At 34.3% G+C, this 23627-nt stretch overlaps 1 protein-coding gene across 1 annotated transcript; it reads right to left on the bottom strand.

Annotated features, from left to right (window-relative positions):
* Positions 1–627: 627 nt before the first annotated feature.
* LOC124914152 (lysosomal Pro-X carboxypeptidase-like) lies at positions 628–4112 on the bottom strand. Its single transcript, XM_047454642.1, has 10 exons — positions 3681–4112; positions 3368–3554; positions 3144–3277; positions 2943–3055; positions 2752–2875; positions 1654–1803; positions 1405–1560; positions 1220–1299; positions 1101–1150; positions 628–1041 (listed from the first exon to the last, which is right to left on the bottom strand). The coding sequence occupies exons 1-10, from the start codon at positions 4077–4079 to the stop codon at positions 902–904; spliced, it is 1533 nt and encodes a 510-aa protein (XP_047310598.1). The 5' UTR covers positions 4080–4112; the 3' UTR covers positions 628–901.
* Between the last annotated feature and the right edge of the window lie 19515 nt (positions 4113–23627).

Here is a 23627-nt window from a genome sequence, read left to right as displayed (position 1 = left end):
TATAAAACAAAATTCAAATGATATAATATACTCATGATGGATATGTATTCAAGACTTGGGTTTATTATGAACTTAATCAAAAGTTGTGTTAGTTTCCTAAGTTTGAAAAAAACGATTAAAAAATATCAGTGTTGAAACTTCTTTTTTTTTCAAACTGAATCAAATTTCATTAATTTGGGACTATAGTATTGAAACTACCTTTGTGTCTTGCATGACATAATAAACAAGGAATGGAGCCTTAACAAAAGTTCTAAGATTTTTGAATTATTCAAGAAACTATTTGGAAGATTTTTTTTTATTTTTTACTAAAATACTGTCCCATTCGATTTTGAAAAAAAATCGAGACATCGTTATACAATATACTCTAAAAATATAAAAATTCTTTATAAAATTATAAAAAAATGAATTTTTTAATATGTTATATCCTAATATATTAAACATTTATATTATTATAAATATATAAACTTAAAACTTTTATAAGAAAAATAAATATATATATTGATAATCTTATATATTTAATTGAATTTATGAATGTTTACGACATAAACGGGATAAGATCGTGGTGGAGGACACAAATATCATCATCGCTCCATTCCCGGTCAAACCGAGAAAAGACCGGTACCCCTAAAAGAGTAATTTGGATTGAAAACCACGAGACTGATTATAATTATCATCCCTAAATACAACACGAATTACCTAAAGGGGCTTTAGGCCCATCAAGGAGGTTATGGTTTTGACTTTTGAGGGCTTGAGCTCTATAAATGGAGACACACTATCCACATCCTAAGTTTGGATTCCCACAGTTTATTGTCAATCAACATTATTGTTATTCTCTGGCAGTGAAGCCAGCAGAGAATGTGCATACACAAGTTTTAGAGACAATTCACAATTGTTCAATCTTCTAAGAGCTGAAATGTGCCTTCTTTTCCTGGTTATAAGAATCTAACCACCCTTTAATCAACTTTATCTCGGTTTCCCTCTGCTCTACCAACCAGTCAGGATCCTCGTCAGTTGCAGGTCTCAAATCCAAATGATGGGCACCTGATTACAAAAAAAACCAATAAAACTTATCCTTAAGGAATAAGTAAGAAAACTTTTACCTTTTTCTGTGACCAAAGCGACAATACTTTCCGATATATCCTCCAAAACACTGCATAAGAATAAATTGCAGATCGTATAACAGGTGAAACACAACCAAAGAATAGTTTAGTTAGTTTACCTGCCCCCACTCCAAGGATCCAGTAAGCCATTTGAGAAAATGATGTTAGTTCCAAAGTATTTCAATGCAGTTTTGAAATCCTTCAAACCCCCAAAGATTATTGGATCCAAAAGTTACTTTACCAAAGTTGTGCATTATAAATAAACAAATATAAGTAAAAGGAGATTGAAAGAATTATTCTTTACATGTCCTCCAAATTCTGTAGTTATCCAAGTAGGCCTAGATTTGACATTGAAAGAATCAGAGCAATACTCTTGGTAAGAGGTGTAGTTATAATCATATGTTGGAAACATGCTGATGTCTAGGCTACTAGACATTGGCATCACCATCTCAGTGCAAGCCTGAAGATAGTAAAGGAAGAAAAAACAACGAAAAAACAACATTATTTTTCATTACTAGCAAAAAAGAAAGCAATCTAAAGTATATGAGCTAACCTGCCAATCCCAGCCATCCAAACCATGAGGATCATCGTCCAACATAAAACAATCAACCTCTCCCGTGTAATTATAGTACATGTTTACCCCTTCATATATACGTTCCAAAATAGTTGTTCCATCAGCATTATTGTCAATTCTTCTGCATAACTGGGAATGAAAAATTCAATATGGTCTCGAAAACAAAGAAAGCAGTGAAAGTACTAATATATTTACTATCCAAGTTCGCAATGAAGCTCATATTTCACTTGTTCAATTGCATCATAAGCCCGTTTTGTTTCTTGAACTTGTGTTAGACTCGGTTTGCTTATTGAACTTTTAGAAGTGGATGAGATTACTTTCACCGACGTTTATTGGTTAATTTGTTAGGAAAGAAGCTTGTTTTGCTTCCTGGACTTGCATCAAATGCTCAAATTACTTTCCACTGTCATTTTCTAGTTAAATCAGTTAAGTTTATTGATCATCTCAACACAATATTTACAAATCATTATTCTCTAGCATTGGTTTAAATATTTTTCTCTTTCTAAATTGCATAACAACAATTTAACAAATCTAACAATCAAAATGACAACAATGTATGATTTGAGTCCTTTTTATAAGTTCGGAAATCAAAACGAGCCTTTAATATATGTTCAAGAAACAAAATGAGTTTCTTTCTACTTTGTTAAGTTCTTGATTGCACTTTAGAAAGAAAATAATATCTTAATAAACGATCGAGATGACATAATTTTGCAACAACTGGGCAGAGATAATTTATGAGGTAAAGTGAGTTAACCAGAAAATGAGATCAGGAAATAATTTGAGCCATTTTCAAAAGTTTACAAAGCAAAACAAGTCTTTGATGCAAGTTCAGCAGCCAAATGAACAGGTTATAGTTTCTTCTTACAAGGTACTCATCAATGAACATCTGAATATTGTACTTCTAGCTGTAATGATTTGAAGTAGCAAACAAAACCTATACAGCCTTAGTGAAACGAGCAACTGTAATCATTTTCAGATTTGTATGCAGATTTATGTTAAAGCTTTCTTGATTAGATTTGGAAGTACAACAAATGCCAGATGGTTTCTTGATTTAAACAAGCAACAGATCCAACTAACCTCTTTTATTGGGTTTCCAGGCAAAGGCGTCATAAAACTGGAAGGATATGGATAGTTAACCATAGCCAAATAACTATAGGCCGATTCCAACCAGTTGAAGAGATCTTCCACAGTTTCTAATTTCCTGCAACTCAATGTCATTCAAATCTATAAACCATATACAAACTATGCAACTCAATCGCGAATCTTACTGACACATGTGGAATGTCTTGGTAAGTTTTAACAGGCCATCATTTTTCTCACTCTCTGACTCAATTACATCCCAAGACTCCTTAATGGTCTTGAAGCAGCTTGAACTCTCTTGCTGTAAAGAAAATAAAACAAGAACAATCTTCTTACAGCAAACAAAACTGTAAACAGACACTTGAAATTTTAAGAAAGTGTAAGCAAACCCTAAAACCGTTGGAAACGATATTGTAAAATGTTTCTGGTGGGACAATATCCTCAAATTGAAGAACTGGAGCTGAAGATGCTAAGGCACCTATTGCAAGATGAGGGTATTTCAATCTCATCCAAGCAGCCAACACTGTTTAATCAAAAAATCTCAAACATGTTTCAATATGAGTTTTACAATTAATCCTACTGCATAATTGTTTTTTTGAAATTGTAAGCTTACTTCCTCCATATGATCCACCAAATAGCACCACAGGGCTAGCCTCGGCTGACAAATTACGTTTCAGATCAGTAATGAGTATTGCGAAATCTGCAAGTGCTTGCTCAGTCGTAAGGTATGATAATGTAGTTGCATTTTTATATGCCTCCTCTATACTACCATAAGGAAAGGACTCTCCATAATATCGATGCTGTCAAGAATACAAATTTTGAAAATAAGTTTCATTTTCCATCTAGTAATAAGACCCAAGAAGACAAATGATTCAATTATGTCAAAATAGAGGCAGAATTATCAATATAAGCATAAAGGTTCATACTTCAGGAAAGACGACCATGGCACCGAATCGAGGGGCTAATTCCCAAACAAAGCCCGTATTATCGGCGAACCACTCGATATCGCCTTCGTTGCCGCAATAGAAGAAGATAGGCCCCATTCGATTGGGACCTAGCCAGTGTTGGGTGCTAATGAGATACCGTTGCCGGAAAGTTGGGAGGTTGGAGAAGCTGAAGTGATCTAGTTGCTGCTCGAAGTAATGAGTCTCGTAGAGGTACTTATTTACCGGCGATTGGAGTCTATGAGAGCGTGAAGATCGGCCTGGGAAACGTGGAGTTAGATTGTTGGGGAAGGACTTGGCAGATAGTGAGGAAAGAGAGGAAACGACGAGGAAGAGAAAGAAGAAGACATGCTGAATCGATGAAGATGCTTTGCTCGCCATGATCTAGTTCAAGCAGGAGTCGATGCTGTTGAGTGTTGAAGGATGAAGATGAATTGAAGAACTGATTACAGGATACTAGTTTTTTTCTTTCTTTTTCCTTCATAAGCTCATTTGGAAAGTTAGTTATTTATTTGTATCAATCATTTTATTATTTAAAAAAATTATTGATAAATAAGATAATTATCAAATATGTGTATTTGTTTTGAATAGGGTTGAAAACCTAATTAATTATTAAGATAAATGTTTTCTAATCAAATTACATATATTTAAAAAAACAATTATACATAATCAATTGGTCGGGTTTGATTGTCATACCGGCAATAAATTTAGGCGGTTTTATAAATAGTTGATCAATCGGGTTAGGATGATTCGATTGATTTTGGTTCGGCTTAGACCTATACCCTTATTGCAATTAGGATCTTCTCATTTACCTTCATAATGAGGGGCAAAACAATATTTATGTACACACTTTTTCCTCTACAAATATTTTATAATCTCTCCTCGACTTCAAAGGTAAAGTTTTCCATCTCTTTCGCGTTTAAAATGTGAAAACAAATTATTTGGGACAATAGAGAAAATGAAGCGTGTAAGACATACAGTTTTGAAAAAACAAGCTATAGTCAAAAAAAAAAAAAAAGTTTGAATTCAATCAAGAGATACATGTGATGAGTACACAAAACTCAATTACTAGTTTAATTATGAATGAGTGAGATTTCAAAATCAGCAAAATGGTTTTTATTGTCATCCCTTAATAGGGAAATTTGAGGAAATGACCCACTAATAGTCCTAATAACTGATGATAGTGTCAGCGCATAAATTAAATAGCGTTGGTGACCCATTTTTTTTCTGACGAAAATGTCCCTATTACGTGTGATGCAATTTTTTATTTTTTTATTTTAAAAAAAATTGTAATTATGATTTTTTTTTTGGAAAAAAATGGCTCAGTAAAAAAAAATCTCGCGATTCCGGTTGCGTCACGCAACCTCCGACATGGGCAAAATCGTCCAAACAGTAAAAGAGTCAATAATGCTTTTTTTTTTTCTCTGCACTTTCCACAATTATCCCATTTTTTAGGGTCATCTCCTCAAATTTCCCATTCAAAGTGGTTTCTCTTTTTAGAAAAGAAATATGTGGCTTAAAATTTTTATAATATTATACTCTATCTTAGTATATATCTTTGAATAAATTCAATGAAATAAATAAAAATATTGAAACACTTAAAATAAATATATTTGATTGTGACTATTAAACAAAATAACATACAATTCATAATTACAAGTTAAAGATTTCTTAAAAGAAATTATACTTTAAATGAGTATTATTGTATTGGATGCAATTCGAAACCATACTCGAATTTATAATTATTATTTGTTGTTATTTTAATGTACAACCTTTTGTAACTTAAGGCGGGCTTTGTAACGGATAGAATTCTCCTTATTTTTATCTCTTAAGAATCAACCTTATTACTCAAGTTATTTTAGTGAATTTGTAACTTAAAAAAATATTATTTAAAAATGAGATATAAATAATATCCAATAATAATCTAACTAATCTAATTATTTTTATATCTTCTTATAATTTGAGCTAATCTACCGAAAAAAATAAACTAATTTAACATAAATATCTAATAACCATCTAATATTAACTATTCACAAATCACTTCTTCAATCAAAGTATAAAACACAAACTTGATATTAATTATAGACTTGTAGTCCTCAAGTTCAATTTAGTGTTTTATGGTTCCTCTAATTGATTGAGATTTTTTTATCAAACTAAAATTGATGAAGAGTTCATACTAGGCCTTAAAATTGCAAAATTAATGAGTTTATTTATTGTTTAGTTTTATAATTTGGTTCATATTATGGAGAAGTTTAAAATTATTATGTTTGCTAAAATTTATAATCATTTCGAAAATCAAATTTATATTAAATCAATTTTAAAACAACATGATAATTTGGTTCATATTACGGAGAAGTTTAAAATTATTATGTTTGCTAAAATTTATAATCATTTAGAAAATCATATTTATATTAATCAAATTAAAAATAACATGATATATAGTTTGGATTCACATGAAAACAAAAGTATACTAAATTAAACAAAACATAATACTATAACTTTTTTTAATAATAAAATATGATATGAAATAGACAAAACTCATCAATAATTCTTTTTAAGAGTGGTAAAATTGCACTCTATAAAAAAAAATAGAACTTAGACCATTCTTTCAAGTTCATTGGAGGTTAAAAAATTGTAGTCAAATAGCCTGATAAAGTATTTCTAAAGTGCAATTCCACCCGTTTATCCCACTCTAAATTGAGGATAAAGTCAAAACTTAGGTTGTTTAGAGTCAAATTGACATTCTTTTATTTTTATTTTATTTTTATTTTCACATTAATATTATCTACTCCTGACAACTTGGGGCTGAAATTTAAATCGACCCTCAAACTTCTATAATCTAATAAAATTTAAACAAAAAAAATTAATTTGCACTCTCTTGATGGTAAAAGACATCCTAAGGAACTTTGGGAGAAGAATTTTATTTATGACTCACTTTCATTAAAAATAAATAATTCATTTTGTAATAGGTGAACTATAAAAAACAACAACTAAAGTTAAACATGTATAATTAGCCTCCTTGTTCAAATGGTGTTGAAAAAACAATAATTTATAGGCCACACCGTTAAAACTGATACTAACTATGTTGTAATCTACTTAGTATGTACATCTTACTATTTAGAATATTATTGATTTGAATTGGCTTGGTGTATTAATTATTTATTACATATTGTTAATTGGGTTTGTGTTTGAATTTATATTTAGTTCTAAATATTCATATTTTATTACTTTAATGTTTACTCTAAAATTATATTGTTATTCAGTTTTTTATAAAATATTACATAATTTTAGAGAGAGTGAAATCATGTGATGATGAAATATACGTAACTCTTTTGAGTGAACCACTTCTTATGTTCTTATTTTTTTTTACGTTTTTATAGATCATTTTAAGTAGGTTGGATTTCGACACTCAAATTCTAACAATTGATAATAGAGTTGTTAGGCTAAATAAGAGTATTTGAAACGATTGAATGCGGGAATAGTATATAATACAACATTGAAAGATGGAACAGGTTATGGATTCTTGAGAATGCAGATTGAGAATTATTTTTACGGAAAGAAGGTTCATGGTGAGAAGCTAAAGAAGGTGAATGAAGTTGGATGAAAACTCCTTGATAAACATATTTTGATAGTTGTTGGATTGTTACTAGCCAAGATTGTTACACACAATGTAGAAAATGAGAAAGCATGAGTATGATAAAAACTTTCCCTGATATTGATGAGAAACCATCTACTAACAATAAATTACATTTAATGAAAATGCTCTTCAACTTAAGAATTGTTGATGATATTTCTGTCATTACTCATTTGAACAAATTTAATATCATTGTAAATCAATTGATATCTGTTGAGATTAATTTGGGTAGGAAATTTGTGTCTTGATTTTGTTAGCATCTCTACCGAATAGTTAGGAATCTATGAGGCAGCAATTAGTAATTTATTTAGAAATTCTAAATTGAAATTTATTAAAGTTAGAGGTCGTATTTTTACTGAATAGGTTTATAAAATTGATTCATGTGAAACATACAAATGTTTTCATTTGAATGTTGAAAATTGGGATAGAGATAATGATAGAAATTTCAACCGAGGTAAGAGAATATCTATGTCAAGAAATATGAGGAGTCAGTTCAAGTGTGAGCGAACATTTGATTGTTGAAATTGTGCTAAACAGGGTCACATGAAAAGGATTTGTAATTCACCGAAGAGGAATAATGATGATGAAAATGATGTTGCCAACACAGCTATACAAACTATCATTGATGCATTACTTCTTTCAGTTGATAGTCTGATATACTCATGGACTTTGGATTCAAGAGTGTCTTTCCACATCACTGCACACAAAAAATAATAATGGAGAACTGTGTGGTTGAAAAGTACATGAAAGTTTGTCTCGTAGTTGGTAAGTCACTAGATATTGTGGGCATGGGAGACATCAAATTGAAGATGACAAACACTTTTATTTGGAAGATTAATAAGGTCAGACACATTTCAATTTTAATGCATAATCTGATTTCTATTACACAGCTTGATGAAAAATATTGTAGTTTCAATTATAAAAATGGTGTGGAAGGTAACTAAAGGAGCAATAATTATTGCTCGAGGTCACAAAACTAAAACGTTATACATAACGTCAATATGTAGAGACACATTTGATGTTGTTGTTGATGACTCGAAGAATATGGAGTTATGACATTGCAAATTAAGTCATATGAGTGAAAAATGTATGAAAATTCTTTTAAAGAATAATCAAATTCCAAAACTAAAGTATGTTGAGCATCAGTTATGCGAAAATTGCATTCTTAGAAAACAGAAATGTGTGAGCTTTTTAAAGATTAGGAAATAGTTCAAAAAGGTAATATTAAAGTTGGTACACACTAATGTGTATGAACCTTTACTCGTTACTTTTATTGGAGTATCACACAACTACATGACGTTTATAGATGATTCGACAAAATGTATGAGTTTATTTTATGAAGAATAAGTCTGATGTATTTGTTGTTTTCAAGAACTGAAAGACTTTTGTTGAAAATGAAACAAATCAGAAGGTTAAGTGTTTGAGATCCAATAATACAAGCGAATATATTAATTTAGATTCTAGAGAGTATTGTGTTCAGAATGAGACTATATGGTGAAGACTGTTCCCCGAACGCCTCAAGAAAATTGAGTAGCTAAATGAATGAATCGAACATTGAACGAGCATGTTAGAAGAATGAGATTGCACGTTGAGCTTCCTAAAACCTGATAGGTAGAAGTTATTAAAGGAATACAATTCGTTGTTCAATTCATTCCAATATGTAAACTATATATATAATATTAATATTGAGATCCACTAATTTAGGGATCTCTAGTATATTAAATTGATTATAGTTATTATATTGAGATCCACTAATGTAGGGATCTCCAATATAATAAATTGATTACATTTATTACTCCACGCAATCGAAGCAGGTGGACAATGTATTCTGAGATTGGATCAAAATTCTTCAAAAAGAACTCTCGGAAGCCCCTTCGTGAAGATATCTGCAAGTTGAAAGTAAGATGGGACATGAAGAACTCGAACCTGACCGTGTGAGACCTTCTCACGAACAAAGTGAATGTCCATCTCAATGTGCTTGGTCCGTTGGTGCTAAATGGAATTACTGGAGAAGTAGATCGTACTCATATTATCACAGTAAATAAGAGTAGCGGTGGTAATCAAGCAATGAAGTTCTAGGAGTAAATTCCGTCGACAACAAGTTTCCGAACCTACATTCGCAACCGCCCAGTACTCAGCCTTGGCACTAGAACGAGACAAAGTGGTTTGGCGCTTAGCCGACCAAGATATTAGATTATCTCCCAAGAAGACACAGTAGTCAGACGTTGAACAACGTGTTTCCGGGCACCCACCCCAGTAAGCATCAGTGTAAGCTAAGAGGGATGTAACAGAGGATGGAGATAAATGAAGGCCAAATTCAAGAGATCCCTGAATATACTAGATAATTCTCTTTAGAGCCTCCGTGTGTACCTCCCGGAGATCATGCATGAAGAGACAAACATGTTGCACCTCATATGTGATATATAGACGAGAAAACGTCTAATATTTTAGAGCACTAACTAGGCTGCATTACAAAGAAGAATCTGACATGAGAGAAGAGACTAAAGCTCCAAGTTTTGGTGTGGTATCAACCGACGTAGTCGAAGGCTTACAAGATGACATATTTGCACTGTCTATAATCTTAGACGTATACTTTCGTTGAGAGAGGAACATACCATTTGCATGAGGCCTTACTAAAATGCGCAAAAATTATGCAAGGGACCTAAATTCTTCATAAAAAATTCCGCACTCAAGATGGAGATGAAGAATCAACGGAGAGAGTTAAAGGATTCCCTCAATATTATATTATCAATATACATTAACAAGTATACCATGTGCTCACCCTAGAGAAACACAAACAATGAGTGATCTGAAATAGTCTGGGAAAACCAAGCGTGGACATTAAATTCGTAAATTATTTATTCCAAACTCGAGGATCCTACTTCAAACCATACAATGATTTCTTCAAAAGACACACATGATGAGAAAATGAGAAAACTCTAAACCCAAGAGGATGATACATGTATACAATATCATCATGAGTGCCATGGAGAAAGCATTCTTCACATCAAGTTGGTGAATTGACCATTTCTTGGATTGGGCAAGACTGAGGACCAACCGAATAGTGGCCGATTTGACAACAAAACTGAAAGTCTCCCCACAATCAATGTCAACCTGTTGAGTTTTTCCATCACCTACAAGACGAACTTTATGTTTCTCAAAAGAACCATCAATACAGTCTTTATGAGTAAAGACCCATAAAGAACGAATAATATTAACATCACTTGGACGGGGAACCAAATCCTACGTCTTATTAACAATTAAAACATTAAACTTTTTATACATGGCTAACTTCCAATTTGGATCCTGTAAGGAAGTTATAGAGTTACGAGGTAAATGATATTTAGACCCAGCAGAAATAAGGTTACAAATATGTTTGGGCCGAAACACCCCCGCTGACTTCGAGTGACTGATCGATGAGAAGAGGGAGGATGGACATGGGGGATGGAGGGGGAGGAGGTGGGGATGAAAGTGTAGACTGATGATGAATCATATATGGGGATGGAGGATCATTGAGAAAATCATACGAGAGTGGAGGAGACTGAATTTTAACAAAAGAAAAATTAGACTCATCAAAGATTGTGACGACAAATAATGATTTTATCATTTGATATATCAAAACACTTATAACCTCTGTAATTCGGTGGGTATCCAAGAAAGACACATGGGGTAGAACGTGAAAGAAGTTTATGAATCGTCGTGGATGAAAATAGAGAGTAACACAAAAACTCAAACACGCGTAAATGGTCATACGTTAGATCTTTGCAGTAAAAACGTTGTAACGGAGTAACGTATGCCATGTGTTTACGCGGAAGAATATTTAGGAAGTATGTGGCCATTTGGAGAGCATGATGCTAAAATGAGTTGGATATCTTGGCATGAGTGAGTAATGTACGAATCATATTATTGATAGTAAAGAAACTATCTTTCGGCCTTGCCGTTCTAAGACAAAGTGTGAGGACATGAGAAACGAAAGGTCGTCCCATGTGTGGACACAAATTTCTTAAATGAATGGTTATCAAATTCCCTCCCATTATCAAACAAATTTTACATCCCTCTCGAAATGGGTTTTGACGAGTGTCCGAAATTGCAAGAAAACACTAAATACTTGGGATTTATGAGACAAAGAGGAAAGTTCACAAAAAAGACGAAAAGTTATCGAGAAACAAAACATAATATTTATGACCTATAGAACTTAACACATGAGACGTTCATACATCACTATGAATAATACAAAATGGAAATAAAGAAATCGAAATAGAAGCCTTGATTCCCAATGAATGCAAAGGACAAATATGATAATCATGTCATTTATTACAGTGAATTAAATTATTTAATCTAAGAGAGTTAAAGTTAGTGTTACCTGGATGACCTAGGCGACTATGTCATAAGGATGACAACAAAGCACTAAAAACAGAAGACAACATATGACTCCTAGTTGTAACAGAATATTGATCTCCCCGATTATCACATATTATTAGACGTGTCCCCGTCTAAAAATCCTTAACAAAAACTCAAAAGGATCAAACTTAACGGACACAGAATTATCTATAGTAAATTTACAAACATAAACTAGATTTTTAACAAGAGTATGAGCATGGAGAACATTATTCAAGGTAAGTTTAGGATTGGAAGAAGAAATAGTGGTATTCCCAATACCTATAACCGGAATCGTACTACAATTATATACAAGAATATCTTATTTAATGCTTGAATTGAAATAAGATGAGAGTGTACCTTATTGAGATATCATGTGGGACGTCGCACTAGTGTCCATGTACCATATCGGATTAGGAGACGTAATACCAAGGGCATACATGACCACCTCAATGTTCTTCGAAGTTGGTGGAGACTAAGCAATGTATGCTTGCGAACGCGAGCCAAGGAGACCCGACTACTGTTGTGGCATCGACAGACGAGAACTGGAATGGGGTCTCTTCCATTGAGCCTTTGGAATGGAAGAGAAGCCCATGGCCACTTCCAAGACAATGATGGTGGGCCTTAATCACCATCTCATTGTTGCGGTCAATAAGAAAGAGGCTAACATTGGACTTAGTATTGGGACTACCCTGATTGACCCCCATTTTGAGAGCCTTTCTTCTTTGGTTTCTTCCAAGATCCCCACAATGACATACATTGTGACCCATTCGTCCTAGACACGTCGGAGATAATAACTACACCTAACGTTGGTGTCGAACTAGAGGTCACCTATTAAGCCAGATTCCTCCAAAATCAACATGGATCACACTTCGTAGAACTGAGACAAAGGACCACTTTGCTGGAGTAACGTCGCCACCCTATTGTACGCCTCCGCCAGGCCCACGACCAACTACAATACAAGGCGGTCGTTTGAGGTCATGCTACCGATGCCCTTCAACTAATTGGACGTGACTTTGAGACGTTGACAATATGCCAAGACCCTGGGAAAATCTTCTTAGATGGTGGTGGAAAACTCTTGCTCGAGGGAAACCGCACGAGAATGATAATTATCTTGAAAAATCTCACGTAACCGTGTTCAGGCTTGCTCGACTGTTGAGTCTGGTTCCAAGATCATGTGAATGAGATCTTGTGAGATTGTGACATAGATCCACTTAAGAAAAGTGGCATCGAGATTTAGCCATATATAATTCTCTTCATCCAGAATCTCCATCTGCTTATTGTGGGTGGCGGTAGAATAGGGAACGACGGGATGATGTGATGAAGGACCCAATGAGAACGTGCATGGATCTTGAAAAACTCTACCCATGTCGTGTATTGAAAGTTTTCCAACTCAAGAACAATAGAGACATAATTCTTGATGTTGAAAATGGCAAGGGATGGGTGAAATCATTGTTTGTTACTTGTCATCGAAAACGAAAAGTGATTGAAGAGAAGATAAACATAAAAGAGTTATTGAAGAGAAAATAATAGAAAATGGATCGTTAGACTAGGGCGCAGCGGAAGAGAGAAGAGAAAGAAAAAAATCTAGAATCTGATACCATAAATGAATGCAATACGTTGTTCTATTCATTCAAAGATATAAACTATATATACAATATTATAATATTGAGATCCACTAATTTAGGGATCTCCAATATATTAAATTGATTATATTTATTATATTGAGATCCACTAATTTAGGGATCTCCAATATATTAAATTGATTACATTTATTAGTTATCAACATGGATGACTACTTGATAAATAAAAGACCCTCTATACCTCTTGAATTCAGAATTTCTGAAGAAGTTTGAAGTAATAAAAATGTAAACATTTTTATTTGAAAGTGTTTGGTTGTTTGGAGTAATAAAAATCTAAACATTTTTATTTGAAAGTATTTGGTTGTTTATTTGCAATGAGAGTTGTTAACAGATTTATGAGCAACCTAGGTAGATAACATTGTGAAACAGTAAAGTGGATACTACGATACTTAAGAGGAAGTATGTGTCTCTATTTGTGTTTTCAGAATTCTAACTTGAGGTTGGAAGGATATGTTGATATTGACATTAGTGGTGACACTGATAGTAGGAAGAGCATAACATGATACATCTATACTCTGGAAGGTACTACAATGAGTTGGGTTTAAAAACTATAAAAGATTATTGCTCTTTCTAGTTGCGAGACAGAGCATGTTTCTGTGACAGAGACTACTCAAGAGATAATGTGGTTGGAACCCTTTTTGTGAGAATTAGGTCAAGACTACATGAAAAGTGTGTTGTAATGCGACATCCAGAGTGCCGTTCATTTGGCAAAAAAATTATCATGAAAGGACGAAGCACATACAAGTTCGTTATCATTTCATCTGATCAACTTTAGAAGATGAACTGTTAACACTTAAGAAGATTTATGTGAGTGGGAATCCAGCTGATATGGTAAAAAAAGCCATGACAAACGAGAAACTAAAATTGTGCGTAATTTCAGTTGGCATTCTTAGTTAAGACATCAGATAAAGAGTCGTTACCGATTGAGAGATGATGAAGTTAGTCTTCAAGTGAAAGATTATTGAGTTGTGGAGTTTACACTTGTAATAAACTCTACAAAAGTTAATTAGAGTTTATTAGGATTGTGTTTGGATTTAAGATTGAACCTGAACCAAGAGTTCTTTATGTCTTATTACATTAAAGTTTACCTTATAAATATTTTGTTGTCAAAAGTTTTATAGGATAAGACAAAATTCCAAAGAGATAAATAGTGTGAGTCAAAACTTTGTATTCCTTATTTTTCATTATTAAATCAGTGGCGGTTAAAGTGAACGTATATATTTTGAGTGAACCACTAAATTTGTGCCTTTTTGTGTTCTTAATTTTTTACGTGTTTTTATATATTGTTTAAAGAAGGTTTGATTTCAGCACCCAAATTCTAACACATGTTTCGTATCTTCATCTATGTTTTTTTAATTAGGAAAAATGAAGTCTATCAACTTTTTTTAACCCCGCCAGATTAATCAATTGGCCCTTACAATTTGTATGTGGTTCCCATTTGCAAGCAAGAATGTGTGAACAATATGTGTGATATATAGAAATGATGGTTTAGTCATAATGCGTACCTATCATTCAAAGGAGGAGCCCTAGGTAAAGATATTTTGATTTTCTCATACCAATGGTACTAGGGAGAGTATGAATTTGTGTTATGAGCTTATGTTCCATGTTAACATGAGTACGCATTTTTTGAGTCCCTTCTAAGTTCTTTTATAGGTGGGATGCAATTTATTCTAACATTACTAGGTACAATGATAAACCCCACAAATGAAAACCTCATGAAATTTATGATTTTATTAAAATGAAATACATCAATAAAATTTCAAACCAGTTAAAGTTAGATTATTATGTATTTTTGTTTAAATACATGAATTTGTGAGAGTTTCTTTTGTATATAACATATTATCACGGGATGAAATTCGACCCGTGTGGCACTAAGCTAAATCGACTCAGATTTTAGCTAGAAAGCCTTTTTAGACAATGCAAGAGAACACGATGCAAGAACACTTAGAGAAAGAAAGAACTTGAGAAAAAGAATTGTATATTGAATACTTGGTGTTTACAAAGAAATACATTTGAGGTATTTATAGGACTACTTACAAGCTACATTAATGATACTATCTAACTACCATATTAATGAGATACTTCCCAACTATCCATTAATGAGATATTTCTCAACTACCCATTAATGAGATACTTCCCAACTACCCATTAAATATATTCTCCCAACTACTATATTTATTATTCTAGGGCATGCCTTCTCCAATGCTTCTAGAATTTTCCCTTATAGTGAGTTTACTTGGATGGTTGGGCTTCCTTTGGGTTAGGGAGATTAGTGCATTGTTAAGCCATGATTTCAATGAACCTCGACATCTCCTTGAATGGGCCATGACACTAATGGGTCGTAACATTTTCCCCCAACTAAGTCGTGGCCGTCCTCGGCTCGACCTTGGACCGGTACCCTCCTCCTTAAACCTGACTGCACGCCTCCTCAAATTTGCTCATTTCTTCATCTTCTTGGTGTCTCTATTCAAAGATACCCGAGCAAGATCTGCTTCCTCTCTTAAGGATTTGGTGAGAGTGAAGGTGGACTGATTTTGACCAACGTAACTTGTGGTCAAACTTTGCGGATTTGATGGTTGTTTAGTGTCTTTGGCCTTGAATCCCTCGAAGGCCTTCACACCCTCTCTCTAGACTTCCTTGGGTACTTCTTCTTTTCTCTTGGAATCGTCCTCAACATCCATCCTAGCAAAAGTGGAAAATATATTTCCGTGATCCAAAATAATTAAGGAATCATAATGAGGAACCATGCAAGCGCGTACTTGATCGAACCATTGTAGTCCCTACACTATATCATAGTCATCCATAGGGACTAATGTAAATGAGACTGTCTTATTCCAGTCTCCGATCCTAGTGTGCACTTTTTTAGCCTTCTCGATTACCAGTTTGGCTGTTGTACTCACAGACTTTACCGTCCCTCTCGTTGGGCGGATGCGAAGACCCAATGCCTAAGCCATTCCTTCACGCATGAAGTTGGGAGTAGCTCTAGTATCCACTAGTGCTTTGATGCGCCTTCCCCCGATCAAAGCATCCACGAACATCGAGCCACTCTTTATTCCCTTGATCGGTTCCACAATACTAGCCTTCACAACATTGAGTAGTCTTAAGGATCCCAATCGAGTCCCTTATTCCTCGTCAGATTACTCAGTTTCTCGAACTACTGCAACCTTTTTACCTTTGAACGGGCATGAACTTTATGTGGTTGGTAGCACCACAAATGTGACAAGTTCTTGGCTTACCCGTTTCGTCGGTTTGTCTTCCCGATTTGTTGTTTGGCTGCCACTCCTTGGATGAGAGGTCTCCCCCACCTTTCTCCTTATCATGTGGGCGGTCTTGCCCACCTTCCTCATCCTCATCTCTGAAGATCTTTGGTCTGTCCACAAACACTTTGAGCTCGATTAGACTTTCTGCAACAGTAATTGCCTCAGAAACGTTCTGCACATTGGCCCTTTGCAGCTCCAACTGCGCCCAAGTCTTTAGGTCATTAACAAACGCGAACAGAGCCTCTTGTTTCGTTAAACTATGTAACTCGAGCATCAATTCCTGGAACTCATTCACATACTCCTTGATGACCCTGTTGTGCACAAGTTGACTCATCCGCTTCCTAGCTTCAAAATCAGACTTCTTTAGGAAAATTGGCGCTTGAACTCGGTCTTGAAGTCTTCCCATGTTTCCATCGTTTAACATACCTCGTTCAATACCTGCTTCCCGCCTTCTCCATCACAGTAGTTCCATCTCTATAAGAAAGAAAGGTGTTGTTTCCAACTTGGTACGATCATCGAATATGCTTGATGCCCAAATGTACCTCTCCATGTTCCAAAACAAGTTCTCCACTTCCCTTGCACTTCTCGAGCCTTTGAATAGAGTTGGCTTGGGAACATCCATCCGATGAGGTGCCGCACCCTATACTCCCCTCCATGTCACCTAATCCGACCTTCCATTGCATCGAGTCTCCCCATCATTTCCCTTTGGAGAGCATCGATCATCGCATGGACTTCTTCTCAGATTGTCTCGAGTACTTCCTGCCGGATACTATTAACCTCCCATCGAATCGATCCCAGCACTTCGTCACGAATGCTACGATTCGAATTGTTAATGATTACCATGATCTCATTCTCCAAATTTTCGCATACCCCCGTCTAACATTGTCACTCTATCGGCCACCGCGCTAAACGCTTCAAGAGCTTTTTGGTGCTCGCTCATGCCTTCTTCAAGCGGGCCACCCACGCTTCCATGGTAGCACCTATCTCGACGGACTTGTCCCTCTTGTCCTTCTGTTTGTCGGTCGAAACCTTAATGACGGTAGCACTTGAATCCATCTCTTACAGCTTGAACACGGAAGTACAACCTTGCTCTAATACCACTTGTCACGGGATGAAATTCGACCCGTGTGGCACTAAGCTAAATCGACTCAGATTCTAGCTAGAAAGCCTTTTAGACAATGCAAGAGAACACAATGCAAGAACACTTAGAGAGAGAAAGAACTTGAGAAAACGAATTGTATATTGAATACTTGGTATTTACAAAGAAATACCTTTGAGGTATTTATAGGGCTACTTACAACCTACATTAATGATACTATCTAACTACCATATTAATGAAATATTTTCCAACTATCCATTAATGAGATATTTCTCAACTACCCATTAATGAGATACTTCCCAACTACCCATTAAATATATTCTCCCAACTACTACATTTATTATTCTAGGGCATGCCTTCTCCAATGCTTCTAGAATTTCCCCTTATAGTGAGTTTACTTGGATGGTTGGGCCTCCTTTGGGCTAGGGAGATTAGTGCATTGTTAAGACATGATTTCAATGAACCTCGACATCCCCTTGAATGGGCCATGACACTAATGGGTCGTAACATTCTCCCCCAACTAAGTCGTTGCCGTCCTCGGCTCGATCTTGGACCGGTACCCTCCTCCTTAAACTTGACTACACGCTTCCATGGTAGCACCTATCTCGACGGACTTGTCCCTCTTGTCCTTCTGTTTGTCGGTCGAAACCTTAATGACGGTAGCACTTGAATCCATCTCTTGCAGCTTGAACGCGGAAGTACAACCTTGCTCTAATACCACTTGTCACGGGATGAAATTCGACCCGTGTGGCACTAAGCTAAATCGACTCAGATTCTAACTAGAAAGCATTTTTAGACAATGCAAGAGAACACAATGCAAAACACTTAGAGAGAGAAAGAACTTGAGAAAATGAATTGTATATTGAATACTTGGTGTTTACAAAGAAATACATTTGAGGTATTTATAGGCTACTTACAAGCTACATTAATGATACTATCTAACTACCATATTAATGAAATACTTCCCAACTACCCATTAATGAGATATTTCTCAACTACCCATTAATGAGATACTTCTCAATTACCCATTAAATATATTCTCCCAACTACTACATTTATTATTCTGGGGCATGCCTTCTCCAATGCTTCTAGAATTTTCCTTGTAGTGGGCTTACTTGGATGGTTGGGCCTCCTTTGGGCTAGGGAGATTAATGCGTTGTTAGGCCAGGATTTCAATGAACTTCGACATCCCCTTGAACGGGCCATGACACTAATGGGCCGTAACATACTTAAGTATATTTAAAAAAATTATTATTATTATTTTTAAGTACTTCATGAAAATAGTTGTTTAGCTATAACAACAAACACATGACATTTTCTAAAGCAAAATTAAAATCAATGAACACAAAAATCCTTTAAAAAAAGCAATAAGATGTCGATCGATTCTACATATTTTATATATGGAGCCTTAGACATTGTCATAATGATATTAAAGTGAATGATCCACATCACAATATCATTGAAAGTTCTATCATTTCTTTTTGATGGTCCACCAATGAATAACAAACATTAACGAAACCAGGCATACTCGACTACATTAATTCTCACATGTTCCAAAACTATATATCAACTACCACATGATCAATGTAAAAACAAATGATGTGTCGATTCTATCTTCCCGTAGCACATACGACAACGATCTATCATAAAGATACCATTTATCATGTATATATCGTATATAAAAATTCCCATGAATAATAATTTATTCAAGAAAAACGAGATTTTTGTAGGAACTATATCCTCCCTTAACTTATTCCATTATAATATGTATTTTGTACAAGCTTGATATTTACATAATATAATTAAAAAATAAAAATTATAAACTATTGTAAGATCTCCCGGAATAGGCTCCCCATCCGTAGCTTAGCACGTGTCGTGGACACGTGGCAATACAGGGAATACATTGCGGGGTAGCTCGAGGCTCGATACGTTTCAACCTTGGTTTGTGTGCTATGACTTCTTTTAAAAGAAAACATTATTTTAAAATATTTTTAAAATGATGCTGGAGAGATTTTGAATTAATTATATAAAAATAATTAATTTTGTTCAAATATTTAATAATCTAGGGCCAAATAATAATTTGGCTAAATCCGGTTTAAATTAATTAAACATAACTAATTTAAAATATTATTTATTAGAAATCAAAGTCGCCAAATAATTTTATGAAAATCAATAAAATGATACGTGTATCAACGTATTTATACTAGAATTTCTATAAGGGGTTCGGGACTTGATTACGCTCAGGAAAGGGCTTTCGCGCTATGTCCTCCACGCCCGCCAAAGGACGACATTATTTTTTTTTAAAATACTCTAGCTATTAAAACTTTCTTTATAACATTTATATTCTTCAATTAGTAGTCTGAGGTTCTAAACAAGAATATGTTTAGATTGCGTAAATAATTGTACAAAATTAGTTAAAAGGGCGTACATGTGATTGCGTTGATATATAACTGAGTAAAAACCCAACAACTGGAGAACACTCCTTAAGTGTGTTGAAAGCTTTCCAGATGGGGGTCAAAATGATGACTATGTTCTTTTGTCTTAAAACTTCAAGGGCTTGAGATAGTAACATGTCCAGATTGTAAAAAATTTTATGTGGCTTAGGTGTGAACGAGGTAGCTCCTTTAAATGGAGGGGATAAGTTAATTAACGGCTAGCAGATGGTCCCTAAGGGCGCTCATGCCCAGTATTCATGTTTTCTAGTGTTTATACATCCCACACATCGGTGATATAGTTTAATTCTGCTTTAGTCTTTTTCTAATTAAAACAATGATTGCCTTGGTATGACGACTTGCCCTCAATCGCTTCTTTCATCAGTGCATCGTCATAGTCCATCCTAAAAGCGATCAAGTCCATCCTAAAAGCGATCAAGTCCTCAAGGAAGGAGTATTTATTTGCATACATGATCTTCATGTAGGGTACGTTCATGTGTGCGTAGATCATGTCCACCTGGGTCTATTCATTAGGAAACACGTCGACGAGGGAGGCCGCAATCTTTCACCTATTGACATACGATTCAAAAGTTTCATTCGAACCCTACTTAATACTCCTAAGATTTCTCTCTAGCTTGTCTATCTTTAAGAACATACTGAACCGTTATATGAAAACTTTAGCGAGTTCTTCAATGGTTTGGTATAAGGCTATATTCTAACGTAGATACCACATAAGTGTAAGTTATTCGAGATACTAAGGTAACAATTGTAACATAGTGGGATCCCCGAGATGCAACAACATGATATTCGTCAAGTACATGTTCATGTGGGCTACTAAATCTTTGTTCCCATCCTGCTTGATCAAGTATGGTAACTTTAGTCTGTAAGGGACAACGAACATTTTTGTTGCCTCTAGTCTGTACTTCCAACTATCCACTACGTGTATCGACTTCCCTTTAGTTAGGTTGTCGATATATGCCTTCATTTTATCTAATAATATCTCAGTTGTGTAAGCTCATCATTTTGAATTGATGGTTGTATCGGTGGTGTCAGTAGAGGTGGATAAATTTTCACTTTTAGAGTTTGCTCAAGCTTGCCCCCCGTGGTCCAACTTTGAGACATGCCAAGTATTGTTGGTTCTTTCTTTGGTTTTATTCAACTACAACTTTCTTTCCCTCTCAGACCTATTGTAGCCATAGTATCTCTATGGCAACTTCCCGAGCTTCGTTATTATCCAAGGAATACCATGACTCCACTAACCCTTCTTCGTGCGGTGGACAAACGACAAAGGTGGTAGGTTTAGAGGGTTTTGTTGGTCGGTTAGTGGCCCCAAACAAAGGGTTTATTTTTCTAAGGTTGGATTCAATAACTACTTCATGAAATCGAGTAGCAAAAATATATTCTCATTCAGATCTTGTACTTGAGATCTTGAGATAATGTTCGAGATAGTTGGCTCCCTAGCCCTTGGTCTAGGCGGAATAGTCGATGACTTGGATTGCGATGTTGGTTCTCCTTCAGACATTTTGTGTATTACACGACCAATTCTAGGATCTCTGGTTTGGACCGTGACTAAAACATTTAGTCTGTGGAGTCATCGAAACTAGTGAGTTCAATAAAGCAAGTATGAAAGACAATCAATGTCACCCTTATACACATATGTGTCTTAAACGTAATAGGCGACCGATTTTCAATTCATTCTTTTTTTATTCAAAGAACAATGTGTTTTATTTTAGTGTGGAATAATCATCACAAACATTCACCTTACAATTCACTTAAAAAGAAAATTACATGAGAAACAACAAATGACTCTAGTCTAGATCTTTTGTTTCTCGTATGCTCATTCATCTTTTACTCTGACCTACTTCCACGTTGCTTCCTTCGTGATGTTCGTCGAATCGTTTCTTCTTACCTTGTGGTTGATCTTCTCAAACCTCATAGTCTACAATCTAGTATCTAACGCGATTTGCGTAACAAATACTCAAAGACAATCAACTCGTTATGTTATGCATTTTTTTTATTTTTTATTTTGTTTTCAAATGGATTTTAAAACGTACTTTTAGGCACCATCTCATCTATATGCATACATGTATTTAATATATATATTAGACATGTAATAAGGCTTTCTGACGTGATTATGTTGCTCGGGCACGACGTGTCAATGAGTCTGGTGACAAAATGGTCAAAGATGTCTAATATATAGCTTTCGAGGTAAAAGAGAGTTGTCCCACCGACAAGAGCGATTTGAAGGTCGCCGATGTAGGGAAGTGCTCTCAATTGAGATGCCACTCGTCGCCTCTCATGATCCTCTCCTCTATCGTTAAGGGAGCTCATTTAAAGGGACAAATTATCATTCCTCATTGACAAATCTCGACACGTAAATTAATAGGTGGTGTTGCACAATATACATTGTATACTACATGAACATAAACGAGTTCCTAGAGCTCATGAACGTCGAAAAAGACAAAAATCTTGGTCTTATTGTCTTTTAAGTGTAAAGTATATTTTCTAAAATGGATAGTCAAAATATCATTTCAAGTAACATCAAACGTTCAATACTAGAGTTGCAAGAAACTGCACGTGTTTAAAATGACCACCCCGAAAAAATATATTTTCGAATTAAAAAAATAAATTAAATATTTAAAATAATTAAATCACTCTTGAAATTTTGAAATAATAAAATAAAATCAATAGAGACTTTAGTAAAAAAAATAGTTTTGGATTTAATAGTCATCACCAAATTTTTCTCACCTAATTAGAAAAAATAAAAAATATAACATAAATTTCTTGGTGTATTTTAAATATTTTTCCATTTTTATAAAAATAATTTTTACAGTTTTATTTATAGTTTATTTATTTAGCATAAGCCTAGTAAAATTAATGATAAATTAAAGTCTAAAAAGATAATAAATAAAGTAATTATCCTGATTCAATGAGAATAAAATTGAATATTCTAAAAAAAATAGAATAAATTTCTTTTTTTAAATTTGGAAAATCCAAAAAGAATTTTAAAATTAAAATATTTATAATCACCAATTAAATTTTTGAAATTTATGGAATTTGTAAAGTTTAATTATGGACACAAAAATAGAGTTAGATGTTTAAAATCTAGTCAAAAATAAAGATTTCAATTTTGTTAAAAATATTATTTTTAACTGTTTTCTTTTCTTTTTTGGATTTCATAAAATTTATTCAGGGTATTTAAATGTAACAATAAGAAAATAATTTGAAATGGAAAACAAACAACACGTAGCTGTCATTCTTGAGCAAAATAAAACCTTCAATTTTTTTAATTTTAATATTTTTAATATAAAGTTAATGAAATAAATTATTTAGCCAATTTTTTTAAAGAAAATGTGGGAAATTTGAGGAAATGACCCCAAAATAAGGCCTAATAGCCGATGGTGCGGGCCCAAGATTTTTATAGCGCTGGTGACCCCCAAACATTTTTCTGCCGAAAATACCCCCGTTGCGTCACGCACCCTCC

Source organism: Impatiens glandulifera, chromosome 9, assembly GCF_907164915.1.
Source record: "Impatiens glandulifera chromosome 9, dImpGla2.1, whole genome shotgun sequence".
In the NCBI taxonomy this organism is placed as follows: Eukaryota; Viridiplantae; Streptophyta; class Magnoliopsida; order Ericales; family Balsaminaceae; genus Impatiens; species Impatiens glandulifera.
The sequence above is the reverse complement of the archived record's forward strand: the minus strand, read 5'-3'. Positions and strand labels throughout refer to the sequence as shown.

What these genes read in the sequence shown, in the direction of transcription:
- LOC124914152 (XM_047454642.1), bottom strand. Translation starts at nt 4,079, where the DNA reads ATGGCGAGCAAAGCATCTTCATCGATTCAGCATGTCTTCTTCTTTCTC. An exon ending in TGGTGGATCATATGGAGGAA is followed by an intron (nt 3,278 to 3,367) that starts GTAAGCTTACAA and finishes TTGATTAAACAG; the next exon opens with TGTTGGCTGCTTGGATGAGA. An exon ending in TCGTTTCCAACGGTTTTAGG is followed by an intron (nt 3,056 to 3,143) that starts GTTTGCTTACAC and finishes TTTTCTTTACAG; the next exon opens with CAAGAGAGTTCAAGCTGCTT.